The sequence below is a fragment of the Bradysia coprophila genome, unplaced genomic scaffold (genome assembly GCF_014529535.1).
Source record: "Bradysia coprophila strain Holo2 unplaced genomic scaffold, BU_Bcop_v1 contig_494, whole genome shotgun sequence".
NCBI lineage: Eukaryota > Metazoa > Arthropoda > Insecta > Diptera > Sciaridae > Bradysia > Bradysia coprophila.
In genome coordinates, this window is record NW_023503746.1 from 1,011,660 (window position 1) to 1,034,353 (window position 22,694).

The 22,694-nt window shown below is 37.6% G+C and overlaps 1 protein-coding gene and 1 long non-coding RNA gene across 3 annotated transcripts in view; both read left to right on the top strand.

Moving 5' to 3' along the window:
* LOC119082838 overlaps positions 1-12,909 on the top strand; it is a 49,219-nt gene extending 36,310 nt beyond the window's left edge. The window contains exons 11-14 of one of the 2 annotated variants that reach the window (XM_037192494.1): positions 8,557-8,948; positions 9,006-9,165; positions 9,223-10,923; positions 11,788-12,909. In XM_037192494.1, coding sequence (XP_037048389.1) covers positions 8,557-8,948; positions 9,006-9,165; positions 9,223-10,923; positions 11,788-11,834 — 2,300 coding nt within the window. In that variant the 3' untranslated portion in view covers positions 11,835-12,909. The remainder of the gene's footprint in view (positions 1-8,556; positions 8,949-9,005; positions 9,166-9,222; positions 10,924-11,787) is intronic. The other variant, XM_037192495.1, reaches the window with a different exon arrangement.
* Positions 3,495-4,864, top strand: LOC119082839. Its single transcript, XR_005088727.1, has 2 exons — positions 3,495-4,508; positions 4,545-4,864. It is a non-coding gene; the product is annotated as an uncharacterized LOC119082839 (long non-coding RNA).
* Positions 12,910-22,694: the final 9,785 nt, after the last annotated feature.

Consider the following 22,694-nt stretch of genomic DNA (forward strand, 5'->3'; position numbering starts at 1 on the left):
ACCCATACCGGTTTGCGGTAGGTTATATTTTTTTGGTCTTACTATTGTTAATGTTTCACAAGCGGGTTGCCGCACAACCGTTAAATCTATTACTTCATTTGTTTTAACATGAATTTTGCCATTTATAAGATGACGTTAGAGTTCAAGCAACTCTGGCTACCTTAGTGGCGACTGCTTCCGAAGAATCAATCAAGCCACTTCAACCATTACCTTTCGAATAATGACTACAGAACGAATGACGATATTGAGTTTGAAACATCGTTTAAATGAGTTCGAAATTTCATATTAGATATTACATAGATGAACTAGATTTCTCACAAATATTTTCATTCGTTGTACATCTACCTTTTCTTCTCTACTTTAACATTATAAAATTGGAAATGCGTGCCTGACATTATGTGATTCAATTTGAAGATCTCAAATCCTTTTGTTTTACAGAAAAATCTTTTACTTCATTAGTTTGTCATAGATTTTGCTATATAAGAGCACTCACACCAAGGAATATCGTTTATTTCGGTCGATTTTAATCAATACCAGATGACTAGTTGTTCCCACAAATTTCTTCTGATTTACGAATGGCTATTGCTTATTTCGTTCGATGTTATCGATCCTACAAGTTTCTTCTCCATTCACACAAAACTGTGCTAATGAATTCGGAATTTACCTTAATAACACTCGATACATTTCCGATGAAAATGTTCCATAATTAATATGCAAAAGCAACCAACAATCAACGTACGGAATCCATTATTTGTATAACACCTAAAACGCTTCGGAGATATTAATTTCTTACCGCGCAACACTTGTGATAGTACAGGTGGTGTTATTAGGTGACGATATTTTCCCAATGTTTCTTAGAACGTACCTTGAAGCTATTTTGTTGTCAAGAATGCATATTTATGACATGTTTTTGTTTCGGACGCCATCATCGTATTAGATCGGGTGGAATTTGACGAGCGGAGCTGATCAAATTACGAAAAGTATTTTCGATCAGCACGTACGATGGAATGTACGTAATACTAACAAGAATTTGCAATTTAAAATTGTGTGGATTGGAAAGGTTTTGATACTGACGAGGTCTAAATTCGTTAAGGAGAAAATAGTCTCGTGATCTGTGAGACATTTTATCCGAGTAGTATTTTCGTCAGGAACGTAAAACGACGTACCGTTCGAATTGGTATACTCATTTTCTCGTTCTACTTCGTTATTATTGTGCGTTTTAAGAGGATTATATCAGCTACCGATCAAATACCGAAATGTTGTGCGTTTAATGTAACACCAGAAGTCAACAATGTAGATTAACCTAACCCCCTTACAGCAGAAAAATAAAAATAAAAAATTAATTCTTCAGTTGGAAGTAGCTGTAGAACAAATAACTTTCACGTTTCAATTCTATAGAAAAAAATGTATGCTAAATGCCAAACCACATACCCGCGGTGACTCTCTAAACGCGACAGTCTATAATTAATTCAAGAAAAAGGAAAATGAAACGAAAAAACACGTCGAAAAAAAACGTACAATTAATGTTGATAGAGAAATGTGTTGTGGAATGAAAAATATTAAAAATAATTTTCGTTGTTTTTCTCGAGTATAATTTTTTTGGTTTTGTTGTTTCACTTCTTCTCCGGTTTATTTGTTCTTCATATCGTCATATTTTACTTATAGCGATGGTTTATTTACGTCAACTAATAATGTATTATATGAACACCGAGCGGGAGAAACACATATAACAAATTATCATACTTATGAGGGTTAATGGCATAGAGTTTTGTTTGGCAGTTGGGGGTGCTTGGCTCTTTATTACAGACTGTTGTGTGTATATATGCGATCGTAAACGAATCTCTTACACTCTGTATAAATAGAGTATAACACTGTGTGATTATTATGTTGTGGTTCATACTCTCATGGGTTGGCTTTATGTGTACAATAATTTTGTTTTATGTTTATGTGGTTTAAATAGAATTGCTTTTGTTTAGCTATTGTGTATTTATTATTGACTGCGTAATGGAAAATTGGTATAAAAAGTTTTTCCTCGGTTGTTTGAAATGTGTTATGAAAGCATAATATTATGTAACACATCGTTCATTATTATAATAGTGGATGGATAGATGGATGGATGGTATAATGACTGTGTGGGTAAGGATTTTTTTTTATTTTCGTATTAATAGAATATATCTTCATCGAAGGGGGATATTTCCTTTTCTTTGTATTAATGAGATGGAAATATATTTCAATGAATTTTGTGTTTTTATTAAACGGATTATGACTTTGAGTAATTGTGCTACCGTAAAAAAATCGATACGAAGCAAATGTTCATGTGGCATAAGACTAATTATTGTTTCATCACTCTTTGAAGTTGACGAATAATTTCTCTTTAATGGCGAGAGGCGGGAGACTCCCGCCCTTAAGATTGATTTGTTCTAGCTTTTTTATGATGATTACTGATCATCAAAAACAAATCAGTTATCACTTTGCCAATATAAACAAATACAGCGAAGTCAAGTACTTAAATAGCAGAACGTTTGACCGCTGTTTCGATCTGAGAAATTTTTTTCGAAGTTTTGCATTTTTTTGCAGTTCAAAAATACCATTTCTCGTCAGGACATCACGGCCTCGAACGAACACTATAATAATTTGTACAAGCAAAACTATAGCGAATCATAATCGAAATGAATTTCAATTTATTGCTAATCTTCCAGCGTCGTGGAGGGTCTGTGGTGAGCCATCACTAAGCTCTCATACGTGTGTGAACTTAGTAAATTTTACTTACTTCGGATTATTGAAGGATAAAATTTTCGTTTATAATCAATCCAAGACACCTCTTAACGTTCTACTAGACCGAGGGGCAACGGGTCCAGACCAGACAGTCTTGGCACAGAGTCGGAAAAAGTCACAAATTTATCTGGAAATTCAAGTAAAGTCACGAATAGTACCGGAAAATCACGGATGATAGTACCGTAAGGTCACGGAAAATCCTTAAAAGTAACGTAAACTCACAGAAAGTCACGGAAGGTGATCAAAAGTTTAGTGATTTTAATGAAAAATCACAAAAAGTAACAAAAAAATTACTAAAAGTAGCCGAACACGTCACAAAAAGTTGTGAAAATTCATTGATATCCGGAAAATCCTGGATCTATTCGAAAAGTCACGGGAGTCAAAAAAAAGTGGAAAATTGCCGCTATTTTTCGAAGTAGTTTTCCTATCGTACCTGACAATCATACGAATCTCTTCAAACGTGCACGGGTACGATTATCATCTGCCTAAACACAAAATTGCAACTCTCAGACTTTTTTATTGCAGCTCAAACGAATTTAATTTTGATTTCCTCAAAGGATTATGTCTTGGCTCGTAATAAACAAAGAGGTTCGTTTCATGAACGAACTGTAGACAATATAGGATAGGAGCGAGTTCATATTCACAGGACACATCGTAGATATTGTGGAGCCTAGGCTCTTTATAACCGGCTGCCATGCTTAACTAATTTCCTGCCTGAAATAAAGGAACTCAAATGTGAGCTAGTTACTTCAAACATTTAGCTCTTCAGGTGTGACGAGTGAGGCACTAAATCCGGTTTTACTTAATTCTTCTTGAATAATTGCAACAAAATACCTCCAATTCCGGTACACTATTCCATGCGAAATGAAATTTGTGTTTACCGAAATAGCTTATAACACCTCGGAAACGTTACAGTCACATTCATGGAAAATTTTCAACGGCATTAAAACCGTTGCCTTGTTTTGTAACAGAATTATTATTACCGAACACATAAACCCGAATGCATTATAAATTCACTTGAAAATTTTCAAAATTACAACAATACATTACCCAAATGCCTTTCAATTAGTACAACAAATTTCCAAGCGTCATAATTTTCAACAAACATGTATTTGTCACATAATATTGTGTCTGAAATTGTTTACGATATAGGGGTTGCATTTCGTACAATGTTATACTTATTGCCGAGCTAAAGCTGAACTCCCATATTTTGGAGAACATAAATTGGTGGAACGTTAGGTATGTACGGTTGCGGGGTATGAGCTTTGTAACTCAAACCTTACTTCTCCACATCAACTCCGGCGTTTTTTTTTTATTTTGTTGTTGTGTTGCCTGAAAACGAAAACATAGAACAATATGTAGATTTGTGGTGTACAAGGGAACAGCCGCACACGAAAACCGTTTGAAATGACACTACTCTCGTACAAATGCAATTTCCATTTCCACCGAAAATTTCTACATAAAGTTATGTGATACGTAGATGCTGTTTCATAAAATTTTCTTCGTTTCGCTGTTGTGTTTGCATGGATGAATGTGGCGTTGCGGCTATACACCAACTCACTAAATGGCGTACATATATATATCTGGGGCTCTGTGTATCATGATGTTAGTGTTGCAAGTCATATCCGATCAAAGTTTTCACAAAATGCATAACTCCCATCATCCTCTCGTTTTTCTCGCCCCCCTATTGTGTGCTGCAAATTCGATTGAATACGTGTTCCATTTCGAAATGGGTACGTTATTCTCGATATGAAAATTGGGAATTATAGAAAATGTTAGCATATCATACGGATTTTGAGCAATTTCGTTGGAATATATTCTTGGTTTTAGGTTGGAGGTAATCGAAATACGGTCACGGAATGGAGCTTTATCCAGGTTCAGACAAAGTGGAGTACACTTTCCCCATTAAAAAAAAACCAAATTTTATGAATGCCATAAAGAACAAAAGCGACCGACTCTATGGTAGTAAATAGAATGTCGATGAGTTTTATGGATCTCAAACATTCAAAACATAATCCACTTAACGAATATAACATTTTGATTTGTACAAATAAACCGTAACCCTCGTTCGTTTTCACGCACGCACCGACGTAAAAAAACAACGAAAAAAAAACTTCCCCAAAGCATGTGCTCGATCGAAACATTTTCCGACAAAATCTGAATTTGGTTCGAAAAAAACAACAACTACTTAAACCACACCGGAAGCAATGAATTCAATTTACAAATTGTGTGGAAATATCTTTTTATATTTATGTTTACATAAAATTCTAAATACCAATGTGAATGGTGAACATGTAACTGAAATAATAACAAATTTTTTAGGGGTTGCTGTCGACCATTAATTATCCCTCACATCACTTCTTAAATTGTGACTTAATTTATTTTCAACTCATGTCAACAATGTTGTTTTTTATGAAATGGAAAAAAAACGTTTTTTTCCCCAGAATTAAGTAAACTGAACGTAAGGCCTTCATGGTATCGACCCAAATTTAATTTGGAAACCATTTTCGTATATAATTTTAGGGTGATGACCTGATTCAAGGTTTTTACTTGGCCCAGTAATTTTTATGAAAAAAGCAAACATAAACCGAGAGCAAAGAAAAAATAGGTTGAAAAATAGGCAAATATTCCAAAGATTGGTACGCAACTGAATAAATTCCATTCAGTTCAGCCTCTAAACCAATTTGAATAATTGAAAGAAATGCAAATCAATTTCCTTCGTCTACTATTAAAAAAAACACTCATCCATCATTTGTATGCAAATCATCACCTTTTAATAACCAATAAAATTCTCGTAATAAATTGAATCAGAGACGAAGAGAAAAAAAACACATTTTTACGTTTAGCTTATTAGCTAAATCTATCTTTGAAAAGGTTCCTTAATCCTCTCTCTCTTAAGCTACCCTTTAAAAAATAAACCTAACAAATTAGATTGCAACAAAACGTTGTTTTCTTTCATCCCTCAATGTTATGTATTTAATCCCCAATATTAATTCCAAAGTGTTTTTTCCGAGTTTTTTTTTCGTGTGTTGGGTATTGTTTGTTTGCTCGCCGAGACATATTCACAGAACGTAACTTTCATACACAAAACGGTAGCAAAACACAAGGACTTTTTATGTTCTCTCCAAATACACACAACAACAAGCAAGGATCTCCGAAATAAAGAAGAAGAAGGAAAACTTAATATTATATTTCTTTTCATCCCTTATAAATCGTTTATAATAATCCACCTTTAACACACCTTGACTACAAAATTTTATGGTTTCGGATGGTGTTTTTACCTTCTTCGTTTTCAATGAATTATATATAAGCGGCAAACCTATAACACAGAACACCAGTCTCCTTATATGTTGAATATGATGTTTGCGTTTGTGTGAAAATTGAGAACAAAATTGGTAGATGAATGGCTATTCCTGTAGCCTGCTTTAGTCGGTGTCATAAGGTCAAACTGAGGAAAGCTGGTTTCGCAACCCTCTAGGTTAGAGGTCAGTGTTTGTCCTTAAAACTTATTATTCATTTTTTTTGCTATACATTTTTCCGTTGGGAAAATAATGTATATCTGGTGGGGGGACGGTTGTATTACGAATATTTTATGGTTGTTGGTGTCACATGTAAAATTAGACTTTTTTCGGCATTAGGTTCGTTAGGTTATTCCGGTTTCAAAAATATGATGAATGAATGAATGAACTTTAGCTGGTCCAATATATTAGTTGATTAGAAAAAAAACACCGAAAAAGAGGGGTGTTTGAGAGGTTCGTTGATTGTTATTGCTAATAGTCACTGTTACTGAAAGGGAGGAAATAGTTATTTGTTTACCGATGGGAGAAAATAGGAAATTCCAACAAAACCCTTAAATTTCACTCGAGTTGTAATTTCGTATTTTTTCTGGAAGGTGAACACAACATTTTTCATGTGTGCATGACGTGATTAACCGGCTTTCTACTAAAAAAGAAGCATCAATCAGCCATACCATTTTTTAAAAACATAAACAAAGTGACATTTCAAATAGGAAAAGTTCTACTTTCTACCCACGAGAGAAAGTACGGTACTTTTCTCACGAGAAATGTCATTCGACCTTCGACCAATCGTCAACCAAACACAATTTTCTCGAGGTAGACGGTAGAAAACAAGGTTTATTACACCGTTTATACGAAAATGCTTTTTTACAACGCAGACGAGAAAATATTAACTTTCTCACCTCCCCTTTAAACTTCGGAAGACTTTGTTATGAAAAACGTCGTGTTCGCCTAGGGAAAAGAGTTGGAAATTACATTTTCTCAGGTGAATTGTTGCCCTCGCTACGCTCTGGACACAAACAACACTCTCAAAATTTCCAGCTTTTCCTTCCTCTTTGAACAAAAAACTAATTGAACATTAAGTGAAGTCGAAGGTATCGTCAAGAAATTTTGCGAAATTTAAACCAATTTTTCTTCACTAAATGCAAATAAAATCAATCGGTCGACAAGAATAAATTGGTCTAGCCGGCGATGAGGTTGAACGCAGACTTAGCGTGAACTCGAAAACAACATCCACACGCACATCTGTGTCAACTCCATTGACCACTTTTGCCCCACAAATGTTACGCGTATTCTTAATATTCATTTTACGTTTAAACACGTCTCTGCATGCTGGAATTCTTTTCCCACAGATCACGTCAATTCTCATCATTCTTTGACAATTTTCAGTTTACCCTCATTTAAAACTTTATGCCCTCCACTTTATTTGTGACGTGAACATATTATACTTGAAAACCGCATCGTTTTTCGTATTATAGCATACCCTACCCTATATGATTATGTCTCGCGTCATTCGTAACATATCCATCCATCTGTCCCCATCTGAACCGAAACACTACACACAGCTTCATGCTATGACTGTCATCCACAACAATGGACGAGTATATACAACACATAAAAAAGGAACTCTGTGCACACCAACCGAGCAAAGTACAACATCTTCTTTCTTGTTATATCGCCTGCATTTATAACCACTTTACTCCCCTGTGGGGATTTATAAGAAGAGTATCATTGTCATCATTTCCTTTTTTAAAGCACTGAGTATTATATTGGTGTTCTTTGTACTCGCAGTGTTGTGTAGTTGAATCGGTATATACACTGGTAGTGTATATAGGTATGTCTACTACATGAGTATACTCGCTCTCATACTCTTTTTCATGAGATAAATATATGCCCCCGCCACCCGTCTTTACGACCCCATTGTGTGTATAAAGTTTCGCCTCTTAATTTGAGTCTTTGCCCTAAGTATTATTGGCAATAAATATACATCTTGAACGCGCGCACCAATATTGCAACCGAAATGACTGTGTGTAGATGTGTCTACCGATTTTGTTGTCTATTTTATTTCGTTAAGTTGTGTAAATAGATAGGGGAGTCTCGTGGAGAGTGTATTCGGTATTCCATTCGCAGTGGCACGGTTTTATATCGTTGTATATGAGACGTATGTATATATAACGGTACGGATGAACCATATTGTTGATTTTCATCTAAAACTGTAAATGTGGTCTCGCTTTGACATGTTGTGTGAGTAGATAGCTAGGTGATTTTGTGCCAAGTTTCTGAACGACTGGATGTTGTATAAAAAATTCATGATTCTTGTATCGAATATGTTCGTTGAATTTCTGGAAAAATAAACTGGGTTATCTCGGCTATTAATTTTTATAGATCCTTTTAGGCAGTATAGGACTGTGGGAGTGACCACCAAGGTGTTTATTTGGCTGATCTTATCCATACTGACGAATTTTTTTCTATTTTCTATTTTCAGTTCAACCAAAACAAGGTCAAAAGCGACCAGCAACCAGTCCAGTTCCGTTGACACCTGCATCTCATCACCATTCATCATCCGGTTCACTATCCAACCATATAGGCGGTGCACAACAACCGCCTCAGCAACAAAATTCTAGCACTAGTGGTCGTGGACCATTCGCATCAGCGCTTCGTAATTTAGCTAAGCAAGCTGATATTAAGGAAGACGAGAGCAATTCTGGTGGAGAGAATGTACGCGGCGGCAGTGGATCGAATAGTACATTGGCAGCAACACAAAGAACACCGAATGTGGACGGTCGCGGTGGAGAGAATCGGCAAAATGATGGACGCCAATCATCTGATGACCGTAGCGCGAAGAAAAGGACATTGTCACCACAACCACCAGAAAAGGTAAAGATTGTTGGCAATTTTTTGTTTAAGACAAAACTGAGCATTACCTTCCATTAGATGGCTCGCTTGAGTGGTCCTCCTAGTATTCAACCCGAACTTCTAGCTAGAAGTGGTTTTCAACCATATCGATCAGACGAAAGACTTTCACATCCAGCTGGTGCCTTTCCGCTGGATGCTTATGCGTCACCATTCGGAGCAATACCTAACCACTTACCAGGTTAGTGTCCCAAGACTTTCAAGCCCAGTCCTCGTTTAACGAAATCTTAACTTTCAGCTACATTGTTTAGTCCAGCAGCCTTGCAGTTTCAGGAGCAATTGTTTCTAGATCCAAGATTCCAAAGCATGTTCCGTCCTGGAGCTCATCATCCACACGCACATGCACATCCACTCTATTCACCAATGCCGTCACCTTACGCACCACATTTATATGGAATGTTACCGGCCGGTGCTGCAGCATTAGGACTGGGTGTTCCGGGTATTCACGAGCGATTGAAATTGGAGGAAGAACATCGTGCTCGACTGGCAAGGGAAGAGGAACGTGAACGCGAATTGCAGCGGGAAAAAGAACGTCAATTGCGTGAACAACGTGAACGTGAACGAGAGCAAAGAGAAAAAGAACAACGAGAAAAAGAGCAGCGGGAGCGTGAACAACGTGAAAAAGAACAACGCGAAAAGGAGCAACGTGAACGTGAACTTGCTGAAAAGGAACGTGAGGCTCGTGAGCGAGATCGCTTGCATCACTATTCGTCGCAAATGTATAATCCGATGCAAAGGAGTTTAGGACTATTAGGACCATTAATGCCACTGTCATCTCCAATGGGATTGGGTCGTTTGCCACATGGGATTTCATCGCTGTCACCATATCATCCTTCGAATCAACGACAAAGTCCACATGCTGCCATGGGAATGAATCTCGGTTTAAGTGGCTTGAACCTTCCGCCTCCAAGTGTTCATTCATCTCCAACTTTAAACTTATCCCATCATCTTAGCCATCCATCGGTTCCAACGAGCTTATCGATGGGACATCCTGGACATCCTCCAGTCAGCATGAGCCATCCGTCTGTCAGCATGTCCATGGCACATTCATCGGTTCATTCATCGGGCGGAATGAACTTAGGTCATTTATCAGTTCCCACCACATTAGGATTGCCACATCCTGGCATTCCTAGTGCCGGTCTCAATTTATCACACCATTCGAGTGGCTTGAACTTAACGCATCCCGTGTCGACATCGGCTAGTCTGAACTTATCACATCATGCTTCAGCAGTTGGTTCTCTGAATCTGTCGCACAACAGCAGCAATCATCAGCAAAATTCTGGTCCACCATTGCAAAGCTTGAACTTATCGCAATCGAATTGTAAAGAACCACCAACGACCGCTCATACCACAAACATTCCTCATTCACACTACTATCCGCTAACCACACCGTCGTCCCCCAACAATCCATCGAAGAATAATTTGGTGACCACATCCGTACCACCGAGCTCAAATCATCCCATCAACCATGCCAGCAAGAATTCGACTAGCAGCAGTGTTATCAGCTCAAGTGTGTCAAAAAGTCCACCAGCTACTGTTCAAAGCACGAATCAAACGAGCACCAAATCAAACGAGATCGCCAACAATGAAGTTGGCAATTCGAATACAGTCGTTCAGGCATCTGCAACCACTACAACCTCTTCGCAATCGTTTGATGTCAATGGCGGCGCTAATTCATCGTCCGATGAATCGAAAGAGACAAACAATGCCGAGCCCGTTACGGCCAATGCGACTGACGAACCCAAGCGTGTAACGACACCACAACAGCAACAACAGCCGCAATCAAATGCCGTCAAGGCTGATGACGGTGATGGTAAAAGTAGTGCATCGTCGACCACGATGGCTGTTGTGACGACAGCAACCACTACTAGCTCACCAACGAATGAACAACAGGTATCGGATTCTACAACGAAATTGGAGGAGCTGACTAAGCCTGGAGGTAAGTGATGCGAAACATCTGAATCAATTTTGTATTTACCTTGAATCGTGCTGAAAACAGACTGTGTTAGACAAGACGTTAATGTTTCTAGGGATAGATCTGCACTCAGGGGACGTTGACAACTATTGCTACCACTCATAACTAACAGTTTGCGATTAGCCAAGCCAAGTTAGGTGTTATTTCTGCATTTTGAATTTTTTAAAAGAAAGAGTCATATTGGGATGTCGAAGGCGACACGTTAAGGAAATCAAACTCCATTATGAAGCGGTACTATATGTCAACGGTCAATGCTTCCAGGCCCGGACTGACCATACTCGCGGTTTGAATTTTTCTTCAAAATCCTTTCCACCTTTTGCTAGCCATTCCGGTCCTGCCTTACTGTTCATGTTTCCCTGAGAGTTATGATCATCGCTAATGAGTCCCCAAGAATAATGATTCGTAGACGTTACAATCCACTGAAACCATGGTCCCCTGTCAGTCACAATACAATTAGATATTTTCCTAACTGAGTCAGTAAAGCTCTGACGTCAGATGAACCTGATTCGAACATTTCTGAACCATTTTTAATCAATTTTCACTTCACGTCACCAGAATTTGAAGAGTATTTAAGGATGTATGAAAATTTCAACTGGCCCTACAGACCAGGTTAGGGCCAGGGCATGTTCATCGAACTGATTGTTGACTACGGTTGAGCTAAGTCGACACATTCCGTCGTTAAATTAAGAGTTAAATTACAACGAAATGGGACAAAATCCAGTTTACTCACGACGAAATTCCAATGACCGGTCTGTTTGCAGGATTCGATTCATTTTGCAACACGAGAGACAAAAAACCCTAACCAAAGAAATCAATTTTTCATTGCAGACGACCAAACCCGACCATTTCGAAGCGGTGAAGAGTCTTCATTATGACAGCAACAATGTAAATAACCAACCTGTTTAAGGCTAATTATTGTGTATCTATTTATTGCATGTAAAATATAAAATGAAAAATTATAAATAAAAATGCAATGGGAAACCCAGACAAAATTATCCAAAAAAGAAAGAAATTTAAACGGATTTACTATCTAAGACATAAAAAAGAAAAGAGAAAAATTCTAACAATAAACTGAGCAAGGGAGAGAGAGTGAGAAGAGACAGTGGAGAGAGAGAGAGAGAGGAAAGTATCAAAACAATTCATTGTTCCTAAAAGACGAAGAAGAAGAAGAAGACGAAAACAGAAAATATTTTAATTTGTTTGTAGAAACAATTTGGTTTTCTGAAATGTATCCGAGTATGTTAAGCGGCTGCAATAGAATTTAATTTTCGAAAATCGAGAATAGGGCAATTGACGATGAACAATGAATGGAATCAATAGTAAATCGTTTTACATGAAAAAGATGATTTTATTTTGTGTATTTTGCTGATGGCTTAAAATGGAGCGATCAATGAACGAGTGAACGAACATATAGGATAGACGGCACGAATAGCGAATAAATAAATCGAAGGGAAAGTGTTGCAATTCAGATTGCTATTCCGATTTTATTGGACACAACTAATTTGGGTTATAAAAATAATTGACAAGACGAACGCAATGTCATTAGGAAAGAGATGTCGAAGAGGTATTTTTTTTGCAATTTATAGTTATTCGTTTACCAGAGGTGAACACAACGTTTTTCATACGTACGAAGTGCGATTTACCGTTTCGCTTCACGAAACCAAAGGAACATCAATTCACCCAACATAAACACAGTGACAGTCCGAGTGATAAAAGTTCTATTTTCTCTACACGGGAGAAAAAATGCTGCACTTTTCTCACTAGAAATGTCAATTCAACGTCAACAAAACGCATCTTTCTCATTGCGGGGAGAAAAGAAGGTAAATCACAACGCACGCATGAAATAGTTATTTGTTCAACGAGGGAAGAAAAGTGGGAAATTACATTTCTAGTGTGTTGTTTACAATTCAACCGAGAAAATGCAATTTTCAACTTTTTTCCAGAGTTAAACACAACCTGTTTCACAACAAAGTTTCAGCGGTGTGAAGTAAATCAATATTTTCCCGCCTGTTTTGTGAAAAATTTATTCCTAAACTTTTGTCGTTCGGTGGACGGTAGATAATCGTTAGCGATATTTTTATTCGATTGCTTAACCCTCCACAAACACCAGAGCGTACCATCAATAAATCTGTTACATCACACAGGTTTTGCTATTTTAGATAAACAGACCAATATTGTCGTTGTTGTCGATGACATATGACTGTGACATCGAATGTATCGAATTCGGAAGAGGACTCATAGCCAAAACTTTGGGATCTGAGACAGATTGTTTATTGGTTGTCGCGTGTTTGTTTCGTCAGACTTTTGAAACGAGTCGAGAGTGTCGAATTACTTCGTTTGCAGAGTAGTTTTTGGAACAGTTTAGGATGCAATTTGACAAGTTTTGTGCCCTCGCCGTATCTTGTGCTAGGTAGTTTGTCCCAATTTTAGCGAAAATTCACATCTGCAACGATTGCATCTTATGTGAAAAATGGAAAGAGAATAGGCCCCGTGTACTTCGTAAGGGGTCTCTGAAATAAAAAGGCCCACAGAAAAAAAGTAATTGAAAACCGAATTAAATTTTAAGATTATCTCACAAAGAAAACAACCCAATACATTTAACAAAAAAAAACTCATTTGTGTGTTTATTATCAATTAAAAACAAGAAAGAAAAACAAAAGAATTAAGTAAAAAAAATCTAATTAAAATTACATACACAACCCTTCCCCCCTCAATACACATTAAAATATAAAATGAAAAATAACTAAAAAAAATCTGTGATAAATTTGTATAAAATTTAATTTTTCATTTTTGCCACCCCCCCGTTTCGGATTGTCGATTTGTTTCGTTTTGTTTGATTTTTTTAAATTTGTTTTGTGATCCGATTGAAAATCTTAATTCCTTTTCACATTACATTGAAATTGATAGAGGCGTGACTTTGATTTGAAACCCATATTTTCAAAACTTTTTTATTTCTCTCGGTTCTAATTTTGATTTGCTCATTTTCGACAACAAAAAAAGGAAGAGAAGAGAAACATCATCAACAACGAAACTTTTTAGTTTTTGACATTCAATTTGTTCTTTTTTTTGGTAAGGAAAGAAATTGAAAGATTTTTTGTTTTCGATTTTCTTTCCCATTTTTTTTGATTTGTATAACAATGCGTGAGTGAGACAAAATAATGTTTAAATAAATAAAAATTCAAAAATAAAATGGAAAACAAATTGTCTCTATTTTGTTTTACTGATGCGGCGCTTTTTTTTATTTAGTTTTAATAATTTACCTTTCTTATTAGCTAGGTTTTTAGGCTAAAAAAAATTTAATTATTCGCTTTCTTTGTCAAAACAAAATAAACAACAACAACAACAAAAAATTATTAAAATAAAAGAATTAAATAATAAAAAAATGAATAAAATGAGACAATTAAAAAATTAATTAATATTTAAAAGTTAAAGTAAAACAAGAAAAAGCATTATGTAAATAAAATAAACTAAAAATAATTATTCGCTAATCGTTTTCTCTTGTTTATTAAATCTCTACATTCCACTGCCCTCAATCAACTGCTGCAGCAAGAGTTTCTGCAATGCTTCGTCTGCCCTTCTGTGATATAACTAAAAAACTCCGACTCCGACTTCACCATACCCAGCGAGCGATGTATTTCAATCACTATGCATCCTAGATTACACTAGGCCAACCAGGTATGTGATAAAGGACAGTCACACAAGGAACGGACCCCCAATTGGCGTACAGCCCGACTAACAACGACATTTATGTTCAAACCGCTACATTCAAAGATCTCTATGTGAGATTCGCCGTCATTTGGGTGTCAATCTTGATAATCCGATCCCCGTGGGAGATTCACCATGGCCATTCATAAACACTAACAATTGTGCAATTATTGTAAAAGTACACCTACGTCCATGCAAAAGTGACAAAAGAGGTGGGTCAAGGATCATTCGTAAACAAATCAGCATCCAGATGGCGATTTCCAACCTTCAATAAGCTCAACAGGATGTCCACTTATCAATTCCTGCAGTTCTAATATTCCACTTAAAAAGAAGCATTCTTGTGTCCATGCCTGATAGTTGATGTAATCATGTTCGAACCACGGACTTCGTGGATTACCTTAACCTTAACCATCGACAGAATTCAAAAAAGAAACCAGAAAAATTGTCTGAATTCTCTGTAGTTATATAGTTCTACACCATGAAGACGTCACTTATTTTTAGGAAACGACCTCTGATGACTTCAAACTTATTAAAAGAAGACCAAATATTAGCGGGCCAACAACATAAGAAATGTCTACGTCTAGAACATTGAAGTAGTAGGAATGTCAGGAACGGGTTACTCCACAAATTTTGTAGAATACTCCTTCTAATAGGTCAGTGGGAAATTAAATAAACAATAATTAAATGTTAAGCTACGCAAAGCTACTGGCAAGACTTTAAAAACTGTCTGCGTTATCACTTCACAATTTCAATATTAAATGTGAAATACTTCGCATGGAGAAGGTACTTATATTTCTCAAGTTTCAGCCGCAATCTCCCTACTAAATCGACCTAGAGTTCATCTGTTATTGACACCGACAGCAAGAATAAACAACAAACTGTGACTGATGAGGTCTTCTTCTGCATTTTCAGCCTGTTTCTATCCACTGCTGGATGTAGGCCTCTCCAACTTCTTTCCATTTCGTACGATCCATTGCCATTTGCTGCGAGTTTGTACCTGCAATATTCTTAATTCCGTTTGTCCATCTCTCTGGTGGTCTACCTACAGCTCGTCTTTTATATGGTCGCCAGTTCATGATCTTTTTGGTCCAACGTTCGTCTGTCCTTTTTGCAATATGTCCCACCCAGCTCCATTTCAGAGATGCTATTCTTTCCATGACATCAACGACCCTTGTTTGTTGTCGAATCCATTGATTCGTCATTCTGTCTCTGAGTGTTATTCCAAGCATACTCCGTTCCATGGCTCTTTGTGTCACTCTCAATTTAACTTCGGATGCTTTCGTTAAAGTTAACGTTTCCGCTCCATAAGTGAGCACTGTAAGGACACAAGTGTCGAAAACTTTGCGTTTCAGACTATTATTCATTTTGCTTTTTTCCGAACGCTGCCCATGCAAGACCAATCCTACGTCTTATTTCTGCAGTCTGGTTGTCCAGACCTAACTTCAGTTTATGTCCTATATATACGTAGCTGTCGACTCGTTCAATGACAGTGTCACCAATTTTGATTTCTCTATCGTCCCCGATGTTGGTCATGACTTTTGTTTTCGATAAGTTCATCTTGAGGCCAACTTTGCTTGCCTCTTCACTTAACTGTTGTAGCATAAGCTGAGCCTGACCTAGATTCGCTGCTGTCGGTACAATGTCATCAGCGAAGCGGAGATTGATCAGGTACTCTCCATTTATCGTTATTCCCATTTTACTCCAGTTTAACTTCCTAAAAATACTCTGCAGAATCGCCGTGAATAATTTCGGTGAAATGGTGTCACCCTGCCTTACACCTCGGCCAATTCTGAATTTCTCCGTGCTCTTATGAAGTTTTATACATGAAGTAGCATTTTTGTACACATATCGAATTGTGTTGGAGTACCTTGAGTCTACTCTACATTCGTCTAATGCGTCCAATATCGACCATGTTTCCACTGAATCGAAAGCTTTTTCGAAGTCTATGAATAGCAAGACTATGTCGATGTTGTATTCACGACACTTCTCAATAAGCGTTCTCGTCACCTGCAAATGGTCGTTTGTGCTGAAACCAGATCTGAAAGCAGCTTGTTCAACAGGTTGGTAGAAGTCGAATTTGTTAGTGTTCCTCTTCGTAATGATTTTCATACACAACTTGTAGAGTGTTGACAATAGGCTTATGGGTCGGTAATTTTCCAGCTTTGTTATGTCTCCTTTTTTATGCAGCAATGTAATTACCGCATTTTCCCAGGCTTCTGGTACTTCTTCCCATTGGAGACATTGATTAAACAAAGCCGTGATTGCCTTTAATAAGGAGTCTCCACCTAGCTTCCACTTTAACACCAGCTTCTCCGGGAGACTTTTTGTTTTTCATCTCGGCTACTGCGGCCTTGACTTCATCAACAGTTATGTCGGGCATATCCTCCGATCCCACGTTTCTTATTATTGGTCTATCTTCGGTTTCTTCCGTTGGACTCTGTCTTGCTGAAGAAAACAAATTCTCATAAAATTCTGTTGCAATATTTTATATCGCATTTCGATCCGTTTGGATCGTTCCTGTTTCAAAACGAATGAAGTAAAAGATTTCGGAAATCGATCTCTGAAAATCTTCGATCAAATGAAGTACAACCCGTATGTCAACCAAATTAACTAAATAAGTGTTTCAAAAAATGAAGTAATAGATCAGATAGTAAACATTTTGTGGGACAAAACTTTCAAAAATTGTGTACGAAACAGTCTTACTCGAAGAAGAAAACATTTATTAATCAAATGAAAGGTACTGCCCTTGTAACAAAAGGTTGCTAAATACACAATGTATCGATCTTATCACGAAAGATATTCGTCAAACTAACAATGACGAACGTCTGATGATAAAATTCTCCTAGACCACTCAAATGATGAGTGAAAGTTCAAACTTTATTTTAGCGATTTAAGTTTTTCCAAAATTGTCACTTTTTCCCCAATATCACCTAAAATTATCCGAAAAATGAGAGTTTAAAGATAACTTGCGCAGAGAAAACAGAGAAAATTTTTTGTTAGGGTGAGATGTTCTCTGTTCAATTCCACCACGCACCCTCCACGTTTTGGTTATTTTTTTGGGTGTCATCAATACCAAATTTGGTCCAACTTTTACCCCCACCTGTCAAATAGTAAAAATAAATATATTGGCTGTTGTAGGGAAGATAGAGACTTGCTTCCAAAGAAGAGTCTGTAGAGTTTTATGAGTAGAACATTTTAGAGACCATCCAAAATGGCCGACAGCCGCCATCTAAATTTAGTATTAGGGATTTTGGCTTGATCTCAGGAAATCGGTAAGATACAGAGTTGGTTCCAAAGGTTAAGTTATAGAGTTACGTGAGAGGAATATTTAAAGAGTCAACAAAATGACCGACAGCTGCCATTATGGAAAAGCTGGCAAATTCAAGGTACAGAGTTGGTTTCAAAAGTTAAGTTAAAGAGTTTCGCGAGATTAATATTTTAAGTGTCGAAAACTGAGCAAAATGTTTGATTTATTTTATATTATTTGAATGCCAACGTTAGAGCCATAGAGTCATAGAGCCTGGATGTCGGAAAATGATCTATAATCCCCAGTGCATTTCAAAAATTATTAACGACACGAAGATTGATAGCAATCATTTGCAGGGCGTGGGGTAATTTGGCACATGGTGCTAAAATAACACATTTTTCAACTACGTAAAAGGTGAACTCGCACACGATTTTTCGATACCAAAATTTTGTAAAAGGAGTCTTTAAGTGTATGACATGGCTAAAAAGCATTTGCAGCAATAAGCTTGCGTGTGCGAGTTCACCTTTTACGTAGTTTAAAAGTGCGTTCTTTTGGCACCGTGTACCAGATTATCCGATACCATTTGCAGATCGTGGAAAAGTTTATCGTACAAGCATTAATGGGTCTTTTTAATGAAATATATGTGGATTCATGGCGGTTTGAGGGTACGCCTGGTGCCTGAAAGAAAGTTTTGGTGTCAACAAAAAATAGCAAGCAACTGGCCCCAAATTTTCATTTACTTCGTAAATTGTGGAGTACTCCAGTACGTCATAATATGAGAGAAGAAAAAACACTCACTTATAGAACATTAGCATAAAATTGAACTTTAAATCGCGAATGGCCTTGTCTTGTTCGTGGTCGTTTGTTTCGTACCTGATCGTCGGATCGATGATATGTGCTCGTTGTGATTCAGCGTACACTTCGTCAAAGCACTCCAAAGCCTTTTTCTATTGCCTCAAACATTTTACTAAATTGTTCGCTTTTGGAATCTAACACTGACCTGTTTGAAGCGTTGTCGTTTCCTTCTTCCGACGTTGGAGCTGTTCGATTCAGCCTTTCTCTGATACAGCCTGCACTTGTGTCATTAGCAGTACCATGTCGGCTTTGATGAACTGTTAACCCACGCTGACTGTTGAAAGATTGCGTGCAGACGTCGCATGTGTACGTTGTCAGAGTCTTCGTATTATCGTGTTGTTCGTTACATTCACGTTGTGATTCAATGTTATCTTTTTGAGACTTTTGCGAATGGACTTTACGATGCGAAGCAAAACTGCATTTCGTTTCAAACGATCGATACGTTACATTAGAAGGGTGCCGGTTTTGGGCTGTCTGGTTCATCGTTGAGTGGTGTATCGGCATCGTCACGGCATTTTCTGATGGTAGTCTTTTTGTTCTGATGGTGCTGATGAATACGTATATTTCCGCTGAACGTTCGAAATGTTCCCTGGCTTGTGATATATATAGCCAATAGGACTGCTTGATTGCTTCGTCTTTGTTGACGTCGTTGCCATATTATGTGATACCGTCGATGCGTGCTTCCAGATTAAACTTGATATTCCCAATGAATCTGTCCCAATTCTGTTGAAATCCGATAGCGTTACGTGACAAAATGTAGTTGACTACTGTAGTGCGTATACGGCTTACACTGCTCGGTGCCTTGGTTATTGATTGCCTTTCCAAAGATGGATATGGACACTTACCTTTTATTGATATTGGGTTGACGCCTTCGTTCGGTAACAGCCATAGAGATAAAATCAGACCAGACTTCAAACAAAATAATTCAGAAAATATTTAAACTTTTATTCCATCGACATCGGTTGGTTACATCTAAAGTATTTCGACGGTTACGTCATAGTATAATTCAAAAGCAATTTTTAAAGTGAACATCCGTATCCATATTCAACAATTAGTCGATGAATTGACCCAATTAAAATTTATCGACGAATTGTTCTAAATTATCGTAACCCCCACCCTTTAATTCTTGCTCGGCCGTTGTAGTAAATTCCCCATTGATCTGGATAACCTTAACGACAATATTCGGGAATATGTTCTTAATTCCATTAACTCTGCGATGGTCCATCATCCAATCATGCCACACCAAAATCAATTTTTCCAACGATACGCAATTTGATTTGATGTCAGCGAACGTGCGCCATGAATCGTGCCAATACGCATGTTCTGCAGCGGCGACTATCAGGAAATTGCATTCAAAGCACAGTTCCGCCAATTTAGAACAGTTCTCGAATAAGTATTTCGTGTTGGTTTCGTTGATGCCAGGTAAAATGAGTGTCAATTGGATGAGATTCGTGTACCTTGAGATTGCGGATATCGCTCTGGTGTTCATTTTATATCGATGTCCATTCACTCGACGATTAGCAAGAGTTAAATGCCGTAAATTCTTCTGGACTTTTTCGTTGAATTTTTCCAGTAAATGAATCGTTGACTCGTTGAAGTGAGTGATCTGAAGAGTCACCATATCATCAAACAAATTTACATTGCGAACGACTTGAACATTAGTTAACGCGACGGGACGCCGCCCATCCAATTTAAAAGAAGTTAAACTCGAACATTGCAGTGATGTAAGGAATGATAGATCTAACACGAGTGCGACTTGATGGCGTATCTGCAATACGGTTACATTCGGAAAAAACCACGCTGGCAATTGTGGATGATTGACCTCAATGATGATAGAAAGCCGTTGCAACTGAAAACAGTATTTCTCCAACCATTCGATGTTGGTTATCGATTTCTCGTAGTCGCTTGAAAGTGCTGTTTTTGCCGATAATATGTACCTTCCCCGACGACTCATCACTGCTTCATCTGTTGCTTCGTTCAAATGCAGGTCTGTTTTTTGCCTTCCATTAATACGAATTCGGATTGAAAGAGGCATAGAAAGACTCGACAATAGATCGAAAAAGTCATCGTTCGAATCGACTGCCTGTTCAATTTGTTGAAACCATTCTTCGTTCATATTCCAATATTCGATTGGGGTTCCGTTTGAGCTCATAATGGTTAAGCCATCGAATAGGACTCTTCCTTCGCAGACGCCAAATTTTTTAAACGAGAAAAACTGCACTTGGATTTCTTTTTTCAATTTTGTCATTAACCATTGCAGCAATGAATCCTCGTGTAAGTTCATGTACTTGAAGTGTATGCATCGCAAACATTTGTGCTGTTCTGCTTCTGCCAGTAACTTGGTGAAATCGTCGGTTGTGAAATTTTTGTGCGCCAATGTCATTGACTCTAGTGACCGCAAATTGGCAATCAACCGAAGGACATTTGGCACCGACATGAAAAAACTAGCATCGAACTCTAACAATGAACGCAAATTGCAAAGAGTGCTCATACTTAGCTCCGTTAAGATGTCGTTTATATTGTCGAGATCAACCAAAGTTAAATATTTGAGATTTGGACACGGTGCCACAATTTGCTTGATGAATTGATTCAGCATCCTATTCGGAATGGTTAAATGCATATGGGTTAAATGGACCATTTGCATCGGTTCTAATTGCATGAGTAGGGGTATGTTCTCCGGAGTATCGTACCGGGGCAAACAGCTCAGAGATTGGATTTTCGATTGGTCGAATGCGTATATCACTCTGAAATCGAGTATCTCCAACTTGACGGTCTCCAATTTAGGGTTACTGTCCCTCACGAATGCTTTAACTTCATCATCGTCGAAGAATTTCGATTGGCACATCTCAAAATGCGTAACTTGTGGCGTTTTTGATAAAACGACGCGAAAGTGGAGACTTGAATCTTTATCCGTTTCCAGGCGAATCTTTTTAATGTTCCCACCAATAATTCCAAGCACCTTATATATCCAATGTTTTTTAGGTTCCAATTCGGCATACAATTTCAGTTTAATGGCTGACACCCGCTTTAGAATATAGGGGCGATGCTGCTCCATTTCCAGACGACTATTGTCCACCGACGAACTGAATATTATCATTCGGTACCAATTGTTTGGCTGGGAACCATTGTATTTAGCTTTAACTACGACGTCAGCTACTTCCCTGAAGCGTTTGCAAACAGTGGCAACTATGACATTTGATTTATCATCCAAATGCGAAAGGACTTCAGTCAGAATTTCGGGTGGTAGTTCCGTTATACGTTGAACCACGGCCATGTTATTGCTACGCGGAAATTGATAGTCCAAGATTCCAAGAGAAATTTATAAAATTTATGAAAGTTTTGTTGGCTGACCTTCTTCTTCTTCAACTTTAAATGCTTTTCAAACGAAAACGTGTCGGACCCGTCGGACCTATATTAGACCGGTTAGACCAGTGCGTTGGTGGCTAGACCAGTTTGTAATCGCGCGAAATTTCGAAACGCTGACAGAAATTAATTTTTATACAGTTTTGATAGCTCGTAAAATGAAGTAGAATGAAGCTCGTTAAAGGATTTATCAGGCAAGCAGGACCTTTTTAATAGATTAGGAATTTCAGAATTTTCAAGAAATATTTCTGCAAATTCTACAGGAAAGGTTATTCAAATTTCAGCTAAATTTTCTCCAGCTGATTCAGTCGGTGCATGGACAAAATCTACTATAAAGAATCAGTATTTTTTAAAAGTTATTTGGACGGTTGATATATTTTAGGCAATTTCGATAGTTGCAGCCCGAAGGAAATGAGGAAGACAAGTCCTTAATTTCAAATTTCATACACAAAGCCATTTGTCTACAATATAATGTCAAATGAAGCAAAGTTGGCGTTTTCGTGTTAGTGGTGTGTGTGATATAATTTTTCAATGAATTTCGGGTCATAATGGTCATAATTCCTCT